Raw genomic sequence first — 20,596 nt, 5'->3', positions numbered from 1 at the left:
TGTCATTCCAAAAGATCTAATTTCCTCAGTCAAGTGAAGCTGTATTCCGTTAAACAAAATACCTTTTAAACCATGTTCAGCTTCCAAAGGAAAGATGATCCAAAGTTTATTTTACTACTTTAAAGATTGCGCTATGTTCTTTCAGGCATTTTTAAATAATACAGTGCTCTTTATGAGGCTGTAACTTTTCCAGAAGCAATCCTTTAGAAATCTCATTGACTGATACTATGTTCCCACCTCACTCTTTAGAAATGAAGAGATGTATAACCATAGTTTAAGCAGATGAGCATTGATCACCTCAGCTGGCTACTAAGAGCACCTTCCAGTTCTCGTCAGGAAATTTAGTCACCACTCTGGAAACTCACATAACAGGTGTTTGCTCACACAATTTTTGGGACATCATCTGTTTGTACACAGCTTCAGTCTTGACAAATGAAGCACACTATCATACTATTTTTACCTGAATTCTAATGGTACTGATTTAAGCATTCTCCAAGCTTTACTGATGCATATATACTCTTCTGCTTTACTGCAAAAACAGCTCCAAGAACACTAAGCAAGTAACCTGTTTCAGTACTGGGGACAGCAAGTCACAAGTAAGCTACATTAAGAAATACTGTACTTTCTGCCATTAATATTTGTCCACATTTATTTATGAGTAAAACAAACAGCAAACATTACAGCAAAGAGAACACTCAGGCCTAGATTTAAAAAAGAAAACAGATGCCTGACTAGATTCTGAATTTAGGTACCTCGACTGCTGACAAAGTACACAAAAATAAGTGAAAGTGATGAGCATTTCAGCAAACTTCGTAAGTGCATTTCAGTATTTATTTAGATGTTTTAAGCTCTCGCACTAGATTTTACAAGCTGGTGAACACTGGCAAAAGTATTTCTCCCACAGAACTATAACCACACATTCCCAAGACAGTATAAATATATGGTTGAACTAACATTAATACACATCACCATTTTATCAATTACATAATAAAACAAATTATCAAGTATCCAAATATTAAGTTACGCAGCTTGAAAGGCATACAAAATATTACAGAGGTCTGCCCAAGTCATAGCAGAAACTCAAGAAGGAAAAACTAAAAGAAAAGAAAAAGATCACACTTTCAACAAAGCAATAGTTGGTAAACAACTCTCAATAGGTACAGTAAAAGAAACTACAAGATTTTTCAGAAATTTTCTGATTAAGAATTTTTAGCTACAATAACAAAGCATTTCTACATTTTAAAAAAATATTTACTAAAGTAAAGGGCATATTCTATACTTCCTGCACAAGACAAAGGCAACATTTTACTAGAAATATTAAATAGCCCCTCCCAACCTTTTCAGGCCCTCTGTTAAGTTGCACATGAAGTGCCAACATTAATTTTACTGTAAGGCTTTTTGTCTGGAGACATTAAAGACTTGTGTGCTTCTGTACAATTTAAAAGATCTTCTACATGAATAACTAGAGTAATGACTTGTAAAATGGAGAGGTTCAGGTAACAGAAAAGTACAGATGCAGGGGTAAAAAACTGCTGTAGTTCATAGTATTAAAAAGACAGACTGTGCAAATCCTGATAATTCTAGTGCGATTGTGGGAGACAAAAACATACAGTGAGCAGGCAAGACTACTTTAGAGGCCATATTCTTCAATATTGAAATGACTGTTGAAAAAAAGATAGTAAGGTCCAGATAAGCTCCTAGTTCTCACATCATTAGAACTATGCTCATTTTAAGGAGAAACATGTAGCTGATATGCTGGGTGTTTTGGCACCTAATCTCTCTACAGATTGATTTATTTTAGTACCCCAATTTTTAGCAATTGAAACTAGGTCAGTAAGACTCAGTGGCATGATTAAAGGGTATTTCATCCGATAATTAATGAACAAGGAGACAGCTCAGAAACAGGGTACAGCAAAAACATTTACTGGGTCTCCAAATAGACAGATATTTATCTAAACGTAGAAGTTGCATTTCTACTGAGCCTTTAGCCTAATAAATACTCCTAAGGAAGCTTCCTTTACTACTAAAAATACCAGACTGATGTCTTTGGAATGCAGTCTGCTTAATTCTAGTTTCCATCCTTTATTCCCAAAGAAGTACTATAGGCTGTTGAGCTTTACTGAATACAACAATTATTTCGGTGACCATTGGAGTCTTTAAAGCGCAGACGCATCTTGGGGCGGTATTTCTCCAAGTACAGAAGTTGCTTGCTGTTGAAAGCTCCACGCCGCTTCCTAGGTGGAGAAAAACAGATTTTAAACAGAACATTAATCTACTGCCCAATGAAATAGTATCACCAATCAGAGAAAAATATTTTTAGGTCACTTAAAAAAGCCACCTTTAAGTCAAGGCGGTAACCAAAACAGGGATAATTGGAAGTTAAGTGCCAGGAAAGAGGGTGGTAGCTTCCTTTCACAAATACCTCACTGGACCACATGCTCGAAGGAGTACATACCATTTTGGACAGTGTTCTAGCCTATGATAAGCACAAGCCAGAGATTTTACATTAAGATCTTTAGAAGAAACTTTAAAAGGAAGCTACAGAGCAGATACAAGATGGTCTTCTTTAGAGCTGAAGTTATTCATTCTCTTAAAATAATTATGAAGAATACTACAATAGTAAGAAAGTAAATAAATATTTTAAGTTCCCATAATAAGATGCTGAACAGAAATTAAGCTTTGTTTTCTCAAACCATAAATATGTGAAAAAAGGTACATGTTGGCTGACCGTTTGGAGTATGTACCTGGCTTCCTATTCCTCATTTCATATACAACCAGTACAACCTGAATTTAATTCTTCAAAGGCCTGCAATTATGCAAGAAGTATTCTGTTACTGTTTATAATGGATGCAGCTTCTTTTAAAGATAGCTGAATCCTGAGAAATTAAAACTTTGAGACTAAAACTGTTCTCATCCAACTTAAATACATTGATTAAAAAAATCCAAGGAATTATTTGCCTTCAGCAGACCACCAGAAGAGACTAGGAAGAACTTCACAGCACACTTTGATCTAATAAAGAAGGAAGGATCCACCAACATGAACGAGTATTAGTTCTGGCTAGAAAACAGAACCTAAATTCCAAAGGTATTCTGTCTTTCATATATAAAATAAGTAAAGAAAACTCTGCAAATCTAACTGAAAGTTAAATTTGTTAATGGTTGTTTTGGTTTTTTATAAAACCTCCTCAAATAATTATGTACCGCTTCTGGTTTCACCAGGAAAATACCCATTCCACAGGTCCAAGTCCTACAACACTGACTGTGTGCAGTACAATTTCAGACGTACTAAATTAAATACCTTACCAAAAAAAAAAAAAGGCATCAAAGACAAGAGTAACACTCAGAATTTCCTTCACTATCCAAGGATGTATCAACATATTGAATCTTGGGAATAGCTACATGAGTCATACTTACTGTCTTATGAACTGCACTGCATCTTCATACTTCATTCCACATTCTATCAGTGCAAGAGCAACTAAGACTGGAGCTCTGGTTCAAAAAAAAATAAAATCAGTTTAGCTTTTGTCAAAGCATACTCAGAAAAACAATTTACCCAGTTCTCTCTTCCGCATATCTGAAGTTTCTTCTCTGGGAAAGCAGAAAAGGCAGAAGGCATTTCTCCATTCATTGAGACATTAAATCACCTGGTTTTGAGTTAGCCATTCTCGTTTAAATAGGGGTTTAAATTAACTCTGGTCCACCTTAGCTTCATTCTTCTGACTTTAGGAACAGGAGAGGACAACAGGAATAAAATGAAAGTCATCTTTAACCATTTGTTTTAAATCAATTGATTCTGAGGAAGAATTGCATATGGGTTTCTATTCTCCACAATGAGTCATCATTAGAAGCAGTCAGGATGCCAAAGCAGAAGTCAGAAGAGGGGCTGAGTTCAATAAGAACTGACAAATCCTAGAACTAGCGTTACAAGTTTTAGGAACAGATGCAATCCACAGGCTGCTGCACTCCCCTGAGGATTTCCTTGTTTGCCACGGTGTTCTTCCTCTGACAGAATCAAGTTTCAGTTAGAAAAGCTTGACTTAAATCAAACTCAAATACCTTAGCAATGTATGACTCCAAAGAAAAAAAATCAAAGCAAAACCTCATGCCACACACTAGCAAAAGACTTGTGCATCTACTGGTAAGTGTAAGTGGTTTTGTATGTTCAGGGATTTAAAAGAAAACTTACATGCTAGAAAGCTAGGACCATCTTTTCAACTAATTACCTGCCCAGTTCTGACAAAAAACCAACTGGTATCATTCTAAGCAGCAGAAGAGGACTTGTTTTGGTAACATTCATCACTACGGTGAACTTTGTTATGTGTGAAGCCACAATGCAGTGGATAAGCCAGGCTTACGGACAAGACCAGAAACCTCAATTTTACACTGGACATGCTGAAATCCATGGCTAGAATATATCAGCTCCTTTTTGATCAGATCTAGTTCCCAGGTAGTCTTGAACAACAGTAGAAAAACCATTATTTTCTCACATCTGTTGAACTGTATTTAAGATAGTGCCAGCAGAAAGAAAAAACAGGGCTAAGAGGAGAATATTTAGCATTATCCCTAGAAATTTTCATGTCACTTAGCAATGAGACAAACAGCTTTGGGACTTTGGAAAACACTTTTCATCCCCCAAACAGGTGGTGGATGAAAGCTGGTCTTGATGTGCCAGAACCACCCACTTGTTTGCGGTTAACAGTTACAATGCCCTTGGTTCAAGGAGACTGGCAATACTACTGAAATGGAGATGGAGATGAAGCAGGCAAGTCACCAAAAAACAAATCCATTAGGAAAAAAAGACAAAAATATCAGTGGGACACTCATCAATATACTGGGTACAAGAACATACTTGTTAACTTAATTCTGTAGACTTTGTGAGAGCTGTGACAGAAGCATCGTCTCTTGACCTAAAGACCTTTAATAAATACATACAAGTTTCCTGCAATCTTAACTACTTTTAAGCATGAGGTCACTCCAATACTGGATACGTGACTGTTTTACATTTGCCTCAAATAAACTTTTGCACTAGATCTTAAAAAGTCTGACCAGGGATGACAATTCAACAAATCTTTAAAGCTTCACCCACCTTCCAAGACCAGCAACACAGTGTACAGCAATACAACAACCAGGTTCTTCACGAAATTTAACTTTAAGGAGGTTTAGCCAATCATCAACAATCTGGTTGGATGGTGGAGCACCGTCATCAAAGGGCCAGTCCTAGAGAATGGGATTGCAAATACATAAAGATAGAATTCTTGTAAGCTGCATGCATAGGCAAAAAAAGGGACACAATGGACAAAGAGCTGACAGCTAAGGAAACCACTGAAACCTACAATTCTCTAATAGTGTAACTATAAGCAAGATTACAAATACCTTCCTTTTAATCAGTTCTCATTAAGCATACGATTTAGATCGAAACTTGAACCTTTTTTCCTTACAAGAAAAGATGTCTGCACATCTTTTTCCTCCATCAGCTGCTGGAATACACTCATAAGAATTAACAAGGCGGTGTCTAATAATCTTTTTTTGGAGAAGGGGGCAGGGTGAAGCAGGAAATAGGTTGGCTTTGAACCCTGCTTCTACACTACTTACCAAAACCTGAATGCCTTCTTTTTCCACCGGAGCAGTGTCATAAGTAGCTTCACACACTCTTACCACTGTGGTAACACCGTATTTCTTAAGTTCCTAGGGAGTGAAAAAAAAAAATTGCAAGAGTAAAGTAGCTTCACTTACCATTTAATTTTCTTGATAAGCTAACTTAATAACTCATTCCAAAATTTTCAGTAGTAAACTCATACAAATGCTTAACATCCTGCAAAGAACACAGAAAGCTGAAAAGACTAAAATCTTGGGTGCTAATGCCAAATACTTTAAGGTTTTCTGCAAACATAGTCTTAATCTGCAGACTAAGTTTTGTTATGTTGGATCAGACTTTTTTCCTTTAAGATCAGATCCAGATCCAAAAGATCATTCATTTTAAAGGAACAGGAAGCTTCCTGGTTTGCAAAGCTACATACTTCACTAAAAGCATTCTGAGCAAAGTCCAAGTCCTCCCCTTCTCTCTCTCTGCTTAAAACAACAGGTTTGCTAGACCACTTAATGTTAAGAGTTACAAGGACAGGACAATGAATTATTCCAGTTCCCGAGTTGTCATAACAAAATTAAGCTTTCCATTTTGCTGTTACCCTACATTAAAAAAAGAAAAAGCAATCCCTCTTCATTCCAACCCATCAGTCACACTACAAGTGGCACAGTAATGACTAAAGCATTGCCTAAGCATACCTAATATATTTGTGAGAGTATAAAGGCAAGGAAATGTTATCTCACTGTTTCCTGTAAATAATCCTGCACCAAATGCAGAAGTAGCTGTAGTACACCTAAAATCTTACTAAGGAGGGACTTGGCAAACTTGGACCTTCCCACAAAGTAGCTTTGAAAGGAACTTATTAGCATACACACACACTTTATACGACCATGCACTTTATAGTTCCAACATGCTAAATACGTGGTTTAGATGATAAATTCAGTACTAGCAATATATGCCAAGCCACTGGCTTTAGTCAGTAGCATGTACCAAAGCACTTAAAGCAGCTTCAGCAGCTCTGGATGCAGAGTAAGCCTCTGGATGCCAAAAATTTCACTCAAGTAGATGCTATGACACAGAGGATCCTCTTAAGCGACACTAAAACCATGATCTGCTAATAGTGAAGGAAGCTAGGCAGTGAAAGCATATTGCAATCCTGTTATTTGTTTCTAAGGTTCTGACCCACAATATGTATCACTATGCAGCAAGTGCAAGGAAATGTTACACCACTTCAGTCTAGTCTGAATGTGAGCTCCTACCACTAAGAGATATTTGTGTTGTTCTACACATAACTCTGCTAGATAATTCCTGTTTTCAAACCTAAACAATGTACTTAATGTACCATGTACTAGACAGTATAATTATTACTTTGCTTCCCTCTCAGAATGATGTTTGTGGAGGCCAAAGTATACATGAACAGATTTGTCTGCAGATCTTTGAAGCATAGCACCAATATTTAAAAAAAATCAATATACAGCCTCAGTATCTCCTCATATGGTTTTCACACCAGTTATCATCTAGTAAAGGAAATTTTAAATACAGCATGCTGTTCAAGCATTAAAAAAATACATCAGTAAGAATTCTGTACTGGCCTTACCTCTATAAATTTGTTTAAGGTTGCATTGGTTGGATTATGTGTGATCAGGAATCTCATGTTCTTGTAGGTGATTTCCACAGGAGCTGGGCGGTTCATTCGGGCCATATTGATTTAGTTAAACATGCAACAAGATTATGAAAGGATTAAAAAAAATTCCAATACAGAAGTGATGTAGAGAAACTGAAGTCTACTTCACTATACTCCACGTGAAATTCTCAGTGCTTGGAAGTATGAAGTTGGGAGCAATGGGAAATGAAATGAACCTCCTAACAAGAAGCAGCAATTCTTCAATCCAGTAATACTGAGGCAAAAGAAAGGCAGTGCACTGAGGTTTACCCCATCCAGGTCTGAATTCCGTTGTTAAATGCTCTGCCAATTTCAATTCAACACTTCTTATCCTGGTCAACCACTCTTAGGGGGGCTTCTTGGTGGAGTAGTAATGAATTTCTACAGTTCACTTGTCTGCATAGAGGTCGTGCTGTGCCTGGCAGTAGTCTCCACTGCCCTTCAGAAACTCCATAAATGTGTGACCAAGAACACCACAGAACTGCTGTAAAAAGAGGGGGGGAGGGAAAGCATAATGAGTACAGGTGAAACAAGGTTATTTTTAAGACATCAAGCTTTAAAAAATGAAAAAATAAAAACACAGCGACTAAGCAGTTTCACAAGGTTTATTTTTTATTCCAAGAATTAGGTCTGTGTAAGAATCCTGTTACCTTTCTTAACATGGATTACTTGAAAATAAATACATTTACTTATTACAAAGTTTCCATGTAGGGTTTTTGCAACACCAAATCCCATAATGTATTAAAATACCAATTTCATTTGTGCTAAACATAGCAACAAGTTTTAAGAACTCCCATATTTATAAAAAGAATAGTTCTTCCAGGATACCCATACAACTGCCTTTTCCATTTTGAAATGAGAGACATCACAACATCTACTAAAGTTACAGTGCCTAAAATTACAGAAAAAAAAATGCGTATAAATCCACCTGACTCAAACAGGAGGCCTTGAAACCAAATGCAGTCTTTGTGGCCTAGCAATACAATGTATGCTTTTGAACAGAGGCTTTTGAGACACATGGATTTCTAACTAAGAAACATTTCACACACTAAAGGCTGAAGATCAATGGCAACCTTATATGCTTTTAACAGTCTTTTTACACCATGACTTCATTAATATACTGAGATAGCAGTAATAGCCTAGCTAAAAACACATATAGCAAGTTTATTGAACAGGTAATTCCTGTCCAGTGGTATGCTGCTTAGCTACGGTTAAATTTATATGTATAATTACTGCAAGATGCAACCAGGAATTAAGATAGCAAATGAAGTGCTCCAAATTGTGTATTTATTTGCAGATGCTGCAAATGAACGACCCATATGTACTTGTACGCACCGTGGAACCCTTACAGCAGACACGTTAATTCTGTGCCCAGCTACTTTACCAGTGCTCCTGCTTATACCTGCCTAGGGAACAGGTGGGAAGAAGAGGCAAGTTCTGTTTTCCAAAAGAGAGGTACAAGTCGAACCACATGTCCACTAAATATACTTAGGTATTAGAGAGAAACATAATCAATCCTACAAATACTTAGCAGAAAAAATTATTTATGTTGATTAGTCAACTTATTTTCATGTTTTCAGACAGCTTCCTGGTAAGAGTTTTAACATGCGTGTTATGTCACAGGCATGACTTGTAAAAAACAAACAAACAAAATAAAGAAGCACACAAGAAAACCCCAACCTGCTAATAAACACGAGAATGAAGTTAAAAGAAAGAAACTAAGATGACAATTTCACATCCACTTTGCTGCCACTCCAGAGATACTACCATCACCTGGTAGTGATGTAGACTACAGGAATAAGTTTGCCAGCTCTTGTAAAAAAGCTACTTCAGTTTTTATCTTTAACAACTTGCAAGACAGCAAGAACTCTAAGTATAATAGGCGTAGAAAAAGAGTAAGAAGGATCCTCTTAAGTCACAGGTCAACAGAGTAACAGGAACCAGGAGAATTGAGACTCGAAAGAACTCCAAGAGTCATCATCTGACTCACCAGCCATGCCCTAACAAGGTGGCAGGTGTGCATTTAAAAGCCTCCTAGGACCAGATCCAGAAAATAGCTAAAATACAAACTGAAAAAAAGAACTGAAGGTAACTTATTTAAAGTCACTTTCAATTAGTTTAAGAAGCAGAACAGCAAAAAGGGATGGGACGGCTTTAGGCAGATGCAGCTGCACAAGGTCTTGTGCTGCTTTTTGCACTGCACCGGAAGATCTCATATTGATCTCTTCTTAAGGCTGCTAAGAAGAGTAACAGACAGATCCTTGCCCTGGTTAAGGATGAGGGAGTGAAGCTGTCAGAAACATAAGTGCATGCAAGTGAGCTTGAGCACACAGAATGGAGTTGTTAGAGTGAAAATCTTTCAATCAGCAAAATGGAAATTTTGGGGAGAAATGCACATTTAACATGTTGCCGTACCAGGGTGGGTAGGTAGAAAGAAGTAATCAGGATTTATCCAGTCTTCTAGGCAGGCTGCCCTTAGTCTGCAACTAGGAGTACTCAAGACACCAGACAAACCAGTAAACAAGGAAAAGGGCAGGCAGCACAGAATTAGTTAAGCAAAAAATCCTTCTTTTTAATGCATATTGCTAATGACATCTTAGAAACTGGGTGCACAGGTCAAATTCTTACACAAAGTAGAAGCAAGTAGATTATGCAATGTTACATTTGAGTTCTATGTGTTATTAACCCTTACAAAGGAATTCATTTTGTTAATTACTGACTTAACAGTCAGTATTAGACACATCACAACCTTAGTAATTCACACAACTAAGGACCTAACCAAGCACATACTTAAGCCTCACTGTTTTGTTTGCCTTGGCAACTACTGCTGCCACATTATAAAGGACCAAAGCTCACAGTTTCCTTTAATGTGAATGCCATCACTTCTCACCAACACTAACAGGAAAGCTTCATAGGCAGACCAACTCCTTAAGGCAGCAACACACTGAACTATCCCAAGACAGCTTTGCCAACCTAGTTTCATTCTGTTCTAGGAGTCAAATAAAAATTAAAGATGAGTAGTACATGGGCATGCTGTTTGTGTTACAGCATTAAGCCAGAGTACAAGGCTTCACCCACCTTCAGCAAAAAGACCTGGAAGATGAGAAATCAGCTGTGAAAATAGTGTTGTAGTAATTATGATGACATCAGACTTTGAGGGAACTCAAACGATGTCATGAGCTTTCAAAAGTCTTGGAAATACAGCTTTGAAATTACTATATTGTCTCAGAGTTTTGGTAGGTAAGCTATCAAAACAGTCAAGATAGTGCATGAAAGCAAAAAGTTGCATAAGTGAGATTCAAATGCAGAGTGTTGAATGCGGAAGGTTCTTCAACAGAGTAACACCAACTCATCATTTGTAGCACCAAGTTGGGTACCCCGGCACGTTCTTTTCAATTTACATATAAATTTTCCTTGAGGAAATTTAACACTGAAGGATTTTGGAAAAAGTAGCAGTTTCCATCCCAACGGAAAGGCCAACATTTAGATTGTTAGAGCCATCAAAATAAACTTGGAAAACAAAGCTAAAGTTAATGTACCAGGACCATCTATTGAGTGGTAACCTGTCCATTATAGCTGCATTAATTATGATCGTATGACCTACGACAATTCAAGCTAGGAGAAGTTAGAAAATAGCCTGTTCATATAGAAGGATGGCATCTTGAAAGGAAAGGCTTAAATTCATGCCCCTCTCTGGGACAGAAAGCTAAAGTACCTGTCTTCACTGACAAGCAGATTCACATGGATGTTAATTTGGGGTTTGAAACAGTCACTCACATTTGATAAAATTGGTTTATGAAAGTAATCTATTAGATCATTATTGATATAGGGAAAACAGAGAGGTGCAAGGTTATGCCACGCTGTAGACATACTGGTTCACAACTCGGTAGCATCTTGAAAAGGGATGCAAACAAAAGCACTTGTTAACACAGTTAAATGACCCTTTACCTTCAGAAGATGTGCACAATGGTTCACGGTTGCTCAATCCACCTGCTCATAGACCAAAAACATTTATATCCAGAACCAACTATGTGGTCTCACATTCTCTTAAGTCAAGACCTGGCACACACTCACCTACTGAAACCACAGGACTAAAACTAGAAAACTAAAATAAACTAAGTTTCATGACAATTTGAGAACACCTGCAAGGAAGTTTATTGTTCTAAATTACTACCCAACAAAAAGATACTGAATGACAAATACCACCGACTTCCTCTTACTATTCAAGACCTCAGTAGCAACTGCTAAGGCAGTCAGGGAAGAACAGGAGAGTAAGGGGTACAAACTGCGAAGTCATTATGCAAGGTAGAGGCACACCTTCATAAGGTGCTCTTGACAAGATGTACCTCCTATCTACTGGGCACATAAATGCCTGTCTTATGATATCCACAGTGATAACACTGTCCATTTTAGACTACAGAAAGCGACCCATTGCCTATGAAAACACATTCATATCTTACCAATGGGAAGGGAGAAACCAAAGGTTTATCATAAATTTGTTGCAACATGCTCTATGCCGGAAGGATATTCCTGTGGTTCAAGTATGCAGTGAAGGGGGGAAAAAAAAAATTATCTCAAAACTTCCTGTATAACAAGTCAATGCAGCTTTTAGAGATGATGAAATTGAGGCCATGTGACTCAGTTCAAAGTTCTTCTGCTTGGACCACAAAAACATTATGCAAAGAAGCTCTAACAGATATTGGAGAAAATTAGACATCACAGAAACCAATCCATCCCCTTGTCTAGCACTACCTCCTGGGTTTCCAAAAGCAAGGAATCTCCAAATGACTTAACACTGTCACTTCAATAGCAAACTACATAAATCCTGTCATTCTACTAAAAAACTATTCCATTATGTTTTAAGCAATAACATGAGAAATTTAGCACACACAGCAATAATTGTCTGCGTGTATCTCATCAAGTTTAATTAAGCCATGAACGCCTAACAAAAAGTTGCAACTGAGAAGAAAGCAGTAAGGACTTCCATTTAACACAGAAATATTTCTTGTATTGATCCAATAGAGTGAGTTTTAATTTTTTGAAAAAGGTGACAATCTGTTGTTAGTTTATGGTTCACTAATATCCTTATTTGGGTGTTCTGGTTAATGTTTAAAACAAGTGATCACTTACAGTCAGCCAACATGCTGGGATAGATCCGACATTCTTATGTAGCATGTATTTTGTCAGAACAGGAAAGTTTCACTTGATAGAAGTTATTAGATAAGGCTAAGTTCTATTTATTTCCCGTCTTACTGACATTTAGTTTCAGTAAGACAATGACATCCTGTTCCTTTGGCTCTTGTTATATCTGTCATTCATTTTTATTTCTCATTCTCACATTTCCTCTCATGGATGTGTAATTTCTGTATTGCCTCTTCTACATTTGCCCCCTGAAATGACTCTGAAGACAATTTCAAAACCCTTTGCTGTTCCATCACTGGAATAATATGAGCTGACATTTAAGTGTAATCTTAGGTGTCTCGACTTGGCAGTTTTACGAGATTACAAAGAGACAGGTTTCATACTTCTGAGTCACTGCTTTCAAAAGACTCACCAGATGCAGGTAGACATATTGGAAAGTTGTCTCCAGCAGGAGTAAGAAACACCAGATTACAGGACCTTCATGCCACCAAACTGTACAGCTCATAACACTTGCAATGTGCATAGCTGGCTACCAGCTTCTATCGTCGTAGACGACTTGATTTTGTTAATTCTTTGTCCTTTTTGCTTCCCTGCTTTTGGAGGGCGTACTACCACCAGCAAGCCATACACTGTTTGATTTTTTCTGCTTAAATACACACTGTGCTCTGTGGTTACAGATGTTAGGCAGCACAGGCACTGAGATTACTAGGGGAGTTAAAAAAAGAAAACAAACCACAACCCGGCAAGTAAAACCTTCCGAAGCTGAACTGTGATCACCTCCAGAAGGAAATGCCTTCCTTGAAAAGACAGATGGCAAGGTCTTGAAAGCAGTTTCAGTCAAAATTAAGGTATTTGACTGTATTCGTGAGCTTTTGAGGCTCAAGACAGATTGTTACAGAAATGTCTGCTTCAACGTGTACTTAAATGACTCCTCTGCGGACTTTTCCTGCCGAAAAATACCGGCTGCACACCCGAGTTCGGGCATACCCCACCTCTACTGCATAGAGCTCATTTTGGAAAGGACTCACGTCCTCGCTCGCAGCCGACACCGACTCTCCGCCCGAGCACGGCGGAGACAAAGCAGCTGCCCAGCCGCCTTCGCCCCGGCCGCAGCCGCGCACGTGGGGCTACGGCGGGGGGCGAGCGCCGGCCGCGGCAGCCAAGCCTGGCAACCAGCCTGGCAGCCAGCCGCCCACGGGCAAGCCCCGGCTTGCCCGGACAGCCGCGGGCTACGGCTGCCCCGCAGCCGCGGGGTGCCGGGCTCCCGGCCTGTATGTCCCAATCTCTCCCCAGCGCGGAGACGCTGTCCCGGCCGTGACAGCGCTCCGCGGGCCAGGCCGGGCCGTCGCCCCGACTGCGGCGGTCACAGGTTCGCATCACGCCTCGATCAGGCTCCCGACGCGGAGCCATCTTGTCCCCCGGAGCCGCCGCCCGGCTCGGCCTCCCCCCGGCAGGGGGCTCCCGGCACGGCCCAGGGCGCGGAGCCACGGCCGCGGAGGCGCTGCCCTTCCCGGCGGGCGGCCCGGCTCGGCGGACTCCACCGCACAGAGCCCGGCAGGGAGAAGGTCGGGCCCCGCGGGGGGGTAAGCGGTAGCCCGACTCACAAAGCGGCTTTGTACCCGGGCCGGGCCGCCCAGGAGCCGCGGAGAGGTCGTCACCTCCTCCTTTCTCGGCAGAGGAGGGAAGAGGGGCGCCAGCAGGCGGGGGCAGGAGAGGGGCACCAAGGGGGAGGGGGGCCGAGCCGTGCCGCAGCCGGGAGGGCTCGGCTCCCCAGCGGCCCGCCCGACGGGAGACGCAGCCCGGCGCTTCGAGAAGCCACCCGCAGCCGGCGTGGTCCGGGCGACAGAACAAAGAGACAACATGGAGGAGACGGGGGAGAGGGGGAGGAGAGGCGCGGTAGCTGGGAGGCCAGCGGAGCGAGGGGCCAGGGCGAGGGGCGCGGGCGGGCGGCACTCACAGGAATATGGTTACTCATTGAAGACTGTAGCCTGATCATACAGCCGGGGTGCGGGCGCCACCGCCGGGGGCAGGAGGAGCAGAACCAGGAGGAGGAAGAGGAGGAGGCGCTGGAGGCCGCGGAGCTGCCGGCGGGGGTTCGGCGGCGGCGGCGCGGGGAAGGACCATACAGCGGCTGCGGCGGGCGGGCGGCTCTGCGGGCGGCGCCGGGTGGACGCGGCTGCACCAGGAGCGACACTCGGCGCCGCCTCCCGCACGAGCGCCCCGAGCCCCGCCTTTCGAACGTCACTGACGAGCGTCGCGCCCACCCAATCAAAGGCGCCATCGGCGCGTCTGGGGCGGGCGCGAGGCCGCGGGGGGCGCGGCGGAGGCGGGGCGGGCGGGCGCGCGCGAGAGGCGGAGGCGGCCGGCGGGAACCGGTTCGTGAATGGGGACGGGGCGGGGAGCGGCCCCCGGGGCCGCGCCGGGACACCCCGCGCGCGCCCTGCCCCCTCGGGCCGGTGGAGGCGGCTTCGCCGGGAAGCGCCTGGCGCGAGCCCCAGCTCCCCCGGGACGGAGAGTTCCAGACTCTTCCCTGCGCCGCCGGTGCGCGGCGGCCGGCTGGCGCTCCGCAGCCCTGTGCCCGCCGCGGCGGGGCGAGGGGGGAGAGCCGCTCCTGCGCCGGCCGTGGGACGCGGGGTGGCGCGACGCGGGCCCCGTGTGGGTTTAATCTGTCGGCCCCTTCGGCCGCGGGCTGCAAAACCGCTCTGGCGAGTTTAATGCCGACAGGAAGCTCTTAGAACGTTCTGCCCGCAGATTACCCCGTGTCTTTTAAGTCGAGATAAAAGCCGTGATTCTGGTGTTGCAGATGGGAGCTCAGCCCAGTACGCCAGAAGCGGTGTGAGAAACAACAGGGCTCGCTTAGCCCTGTGCTCCCTCTCGCTCCTGGGAAAGTGTCTCCCAGGGCATAGGGGTTCCCGAAAAGCAGACGTGAGGAGGTGGAGCCGGCGGTGGGAAGCACCGACGGTACCACTGCAGTGCCTCAGGGATAGCGGCACGGCCGGCAGTCCCTGGCTGGACACCGGCAACCGGGGAAACATTTCAGTGTGGGTCAGTGCCAGCTCTGTGAAATAACAGCCTATTTTTAGCTTGAGTTTGTCTGGAACTGTTCTAATTGTATTTAACTAGCTAAGTCTTTCTTCTGCATGATATTTTATTGCTACTATACCGATTATAAGAGCTTGCAGAAGTTGGTTTTGATCTAAAAAATAAACCGCTCCAATCTGAGCCTCCTCAAGTTAGTATTGCCCCGTACAAAGGCATGGCTGGTTTGTGATTTTGCCCAGATGTCCTGGGTTTGTATAACCTGCATAAACCGTGGTTTGTCCAAAGGAGGTTTTCATGGTATCTGACACGTGAGAGACGTCCTGTTCAGAACATATCTGTACTATCTTTCCCTCCACTTGGCTTCAGGTGGCCATAAACTAATTTCTAACCAGGAGCCATGTGTCTGCTAGGATAATGTACTTAGCTTTTCTGGGCTGTAAATAGATCTAGGCTGTATTTACATTGTGTTTTCTATTTACTGACTTAGGGCACGTGTCTGGTGAACTTGCAGCTGTTTCCACTTCTCCATATAAAACTTCTTGAAAACGTGCTCAGAATGCTATAAAATAAGATGATCTCAAGGTTAATGGCTGCTTGGAATATTGTTTACTTTTTGGTGGTTGCAATGATAGGAAGGTTTTGGGGGAAAAGAAGTAAAGTCAACATATCTTCTATCGTTAGTAAAGTTTGAGGAATTTGCTCTGAATAGAGTTCTGTGATTAAACAGCTCTTTACCTGCTTTAATCCATGTTTGGTTTTTGTGTTTGGGTTTTTTTCCTCCAACAATGCAAGCTTTTGTTTACTGTTTCATTGCACAATAAACTGATCATGATTTTACAATCAAATTACTTTCTGCTGCAACATCCTTTGAGTGCTCTAGCACAGTAGTTTACTCTGAAAATAAGTCTGGCAGTTTCTCTGAAATTATATACCCAAAGAAGAAAGGATTTAGCTCAGAAAACTTCTGGTCTAAAAGGATTTATTCTTTTTGAGTAAAGAATGCAATGGATAATTTTAATGATTTAATATTAATTTTTATTGGATTGACCCTATGTTGTCCCCCTAATGTGATTAATTATGTCATACAAGTTGTCACGCAGTTCCTGTATTTTATGATCTGAGATGGCAAGAGATGCTTGGAGACTACAATAGTCTCCTATTTCATATAATACAGGCAGGAATCTGAGATATTTGTAGGGGAGAGAGAGACAAGTGAATAGTTAAAAGATGCCAATTAGTGAACTGATGAAGCAGAGTGGGTTGAGGAAACAGAAAGAGATGAGACTCCTAAGGAACTTTAAATATAAGAAAAAAATAAATGCTTGAAAAGAGAAATCTGTGTGCTATAATCAGAAGAGACTGATACTACCAGTAGGAGAAGCAAAGATGTCATCACCATTGTGGTATTAGGAAGATAAATACAACTTTTATGATAAGAGGCTGTAATAGGAAAAAGCTTGAATACATTTTTGAAGCAGTGGGAATGAAAAACAAAATGTGGGCATAGACTGAATGTCCTTACCTAGTTGTCTATTCTCAAGAGTTTTTGAAAGTTTTAGTAGGCAGTTGTGCAGTAAAGCAGTCAATTTAAAGAATACAAAGTTTCAGAAATCAAAATGGTGGGTTGTACCTTATGATTGCTTTTTTTCTCCTAAGTACAATAGTGAAAAAGAATCCCTATTCACACTCTTTATGTAAAAGTGTAAATATTTTATAGGCTTTGCTAGCCATTTTTGTAAAGAAAGGGAATCTTAATATAATTAGGGAAAAGTTTTTTACTTCTGATCATCTTTGTCAACCTTTCTGTACTTATAAAAGTTTCATTATATTATTTTTTAGTCAGAGGGACCAGAACAGGAAGTAGTTTTCAACATGCAGTCTCACCAAGACCATGTATCACTTTGAAGTGGTTTTAATTTATTGCTGCTAAATGTGTTCTGTTTTGAGAATGCTACTTCTATGGGATTCATGAAAGTTAAACTTCAAAATATTACTCTTATGTTTTAAATATGTATCTTTATATAACAACTAATATAAATATTACTCAAAGACTAAATAAAAGTACTGGTAATTAATATGCATGTATTTTGCAGACACTTAACTTCTTTAGTCCTTCTAAAAGTCAGTCAGTTGTTCCTAATGTTTGTCTGGGTCTTCTGTAACATAACATTAGGGCAAAAACCTAATTGTTGTGTACTGGAAAGAAATGTCACAATCTGAATTTGTTCAATTGGATGTAGTTTCATTGTGTCTATATGGACTATTCCTATATTAAATTTCAGTGGAATTGGGGATTTTATATAGCTATCAATGTCATGTCTATTACTAGTCTATATGTATGGAATTAATGTATACACTTAAGGTTCTACTGGTTAGATCTTTGATCTGCTGATATTTACTGTAGCCTTTTGTGTAGAGGTTTCTGAAGGCTGTGGTAATGCCTGTGTCATGCCAGTGTGTAAAAATGTGAAGTGAGTTGACTATCACTGGGTTAGACTGCCATCTAATAGAAAACTCATACATGACTAAGCAGATGAAAACAAAAAAATAATTAAGGGAAAATAATGTAATTAATGCAAATCAATGTAGTTCTAGGGAAAACAGCTATTGCCAAGAAAGCTGACTTAATGCTTTGATAAGATTACAAGATTGGCATAAAAGTAACTGCATAGCTGTAACACTAAATGTTCATGTTTTCAAACAGTTTTATCAGAGGAGTGTAATCAAAGATCACTCTAAAAAACAAGTGTGACTGATGCAAAGACTGATAAATAGCAAGTAGCGACGATGCCAGCATAGTTCTTCAGAGTAGTCTAGGCTGTTTAGTAACTTGCATTCACTCAAAAATGTGCTTTTAGTACCAACACTTGCAAAGTCATACACCTAGAACAAGAAACACAAGCAAGATTTTTAGGTTTTCAAGAATACTTTTGTTACTCTTAAAGGAGTATAGGGATTATAATGGACAAGTCAATATGAACACCCAGGGCAGTGCTTTGGTAACAATAAAAATGATCATTATGTGATCCTTAGATGTCTAATGTGAAATTGTGAGGAGTAGAGGGATTTTTTTTTTTTAATAACGTCAGTACTAACTATTGAGTTACCATGTGCAGATCTGACCACCGACCTTACCTGATCTTCTGATATACATAAAACCCCAACCAATTTGTGTAGAGCCTGTGTGTGGCATTTTTCATGTACCCTGTTACCTGCTCCTTTGTTTATATTTACTGCTCCACCTCTTAACCCTTTTTTGCCTCCCTCTTCAGATTATGTTCAGTGCCGTGGCATCTCCTGGATCTGTGATCCTCTGGTGAACAGGATAATGGATGGAAGGGTCTGCAGGACAGTGTCAATTTGTGTTTGAGAGTGGTAGGTCCACAGCTGTGTCACAGAAGAGAGAGTGATAAATTTCTGAGAATGCAAATCTGCAGAAAATGTTCAAAGACTGGAAACAGTGAGACGTATAAGGATTCTTCCTGTTTAACTCAAAAAGTAGATGCAGTGATATCTCACAAGGAGAAAATCTAGGCCTCTAAAGGTTTTTTAATTTGAAGAGTAAGATAGATTGGTTTATAAATGTATGACAAATTCACTTGGTCTGAAGTTACTGAAGATACAAGTTACTGGCTTCAGTATAGGAATTACTGGGTGAAATTTCCTGTGCTATGATGTACAGATCATAAACTGTAAAATACAGACTTTTACATCTTGAAGTGCAAATTTAACAGGAAAAGAAGACTTTTAGTAAAAAATGCCCTACTTCAGGTTTTTTTAGTTCAAACTCTTTATGGCATTTTTATTTCAATGAAGCTGTAGAATTTCTTATATTGTGTCTTAACTGGAAATTCTGCTTTTAATATTTCTAAAGTTTAATAATATCAATAATTTAACTGAGTGCTTCTTTTTATTTTTCCACTGATTATAATTTCATTGTGTGTATAAAAACCCTCTAAATTACTGAGTTTCTTGTTGTTGTCAGTTCTTACTATGTCAGCTTCATTTCTGCAGCTTGGTCTCATTTATTCTCCGCTCTAGCATGTTTTCCTCTTTATTTTTTGATGGATGTCTTCAGTCAAAATCTTTTTTCAAGCTTCTTTCTTTTCTTCGGTTCTTTAAAAAGTCTTTTGATTGTTAACCATTAATGCATTTCTCTCCTATGTCCCAAGTTTCAGTCAATAGCACAGTCAGGACGCGGTTCTGTTTCCATGGCCTGGGCCCACGTGGTCAGAGCGCACATGGAGCCCTGTACTGCTGGCAAATAGCACCTAAGGAACACTGTTCTGCTGTGAGATTGGTGGGACAGACCTGTACTCGAGAGGAACCTTTCTGCTATGGAAATTTCTATGCTGATGTGCTAGAAGAGGGATACAGAATTTTTATTGTAGGAGATCTATTTGTGATACTCTAGCACATTATCAAAACTGAAAGAGTTTACAGTGGATTCTTAATATCTGTTTGGCTTCCTCGGCCATGCATATTTATAAAAAAATACTCTGAATTCATTGTGAGGATATAACACAGACTTTTTCACTATTAATGTAAATGGGCACTTCATGTACAAGCTGTGGTATGCTAAAGGTTTCTGGTATAGCATCATGATCTTGGGCTAGATCTTGTCTATTTGCTTTTGTGATAATGACAATTATTTTCCATTTTCAGCTCCAAAACTGGTTTCTGTATTTTGAAGATAAAGTAATTTTAATTTCTTTCTGGAACCCTGATTATATGCCTTGGCCATGGACGGGTCAGAGGGATTAGAGAACTACTACTGAGACTTCACAAATACAAGCAATGTGAAGCCCTTTTTCAGTTGTTCTTTGGAAAGAATCAGTGAATTTCTCATATTGCTTCTGTCTGTTCAAAAAAATAATTGTCTTCATAATGCCCAGTTTGTATTAAAACTTTGAAGATGTGGTAAAGAAGGATTTTTCATGGCTGAAGAAATTATGATCCTTTACAGGCACGTGCTGAAATAGTCACTTGGCAGGTTTAACATTCATAATTGGCCCTTAGGCAACATATAATCTGAGTAGATGGTATTTAAGTATTACAGGAGTAATTATAAAGATGAATAATTTCAGAAAATATTTGCACAATATTGCTTACTAGTAAGTTTTCTTTTGTTAGGCTCTTTTTCAACATATCTGCTAGTTTTTCCC

At 40.5% G+C, this 20,596-nt stretch overlaps 1 protein-coding gene across 2 annotated transcripts; it reads right to left on the bottom strand.

Annotated features, from left to right (window-relative positions):
* Positions 1-813: 813 nt before the first annotated feature.
* On the bottom strand, positions 814-14,616 carry PTP4A1 (protein tyrosine phosphatase 4A1). 2 transcript variants are annotated; one of them, XM_042016619.1, is made up of 6 exons: positions 14,347-14,616; positions 7,182-7,731; positions 5,593-5,685; positions 5,087-5,217; positions 3,415-3,489; positions 814-2,234 (listed from the first exon to the last, which is right to left on the bottom strand). In XM_042016619.1, the coding sequence occupies exons 2-6, from the start codon at positions 7,284-7,286 to the stop codon at positions 2,117-2,119; spliced, it is 522 nt and encodes a 173-aa protein (XP_041872553.1). In that variant the 5' UTR covers positions 7,287-7,731; positions 14,347-14,616; the 3' UTR covers positions 814-2,116. The 2 variants fall into 2 exon arrangements, with proteins under 2 accessions (XP_041872553.1, XP_041872554.1); XM_042016620.1 differs by having other exon boundaries at positions 7,182-7,728; positions 14,347-14,550.
* Positions 14,617-20,596: the final 5,980 nt, after the last annotated feature.

This window comes from Corvus kubaryi, unplaced genomic scaffold (assembly GCF_017639235.1).
Source record: "Corvus kubaryi isolate FWS band 111438036 unplaced genomic scaffold, C.kubaryi_AGA036_p1.0 split3-73, whole genome shotgun sequence".
Lineage (NCBI taxonomy): Eukaryota > Metazoa > Chordata > Aves > Passeriformes > Corvidae > Corvus > Corvus kubaryi.
Note: the sequence above shows the minus strand (reverse complement) of the source record. Positions and strands in the feature narration are given on the sequence as shown.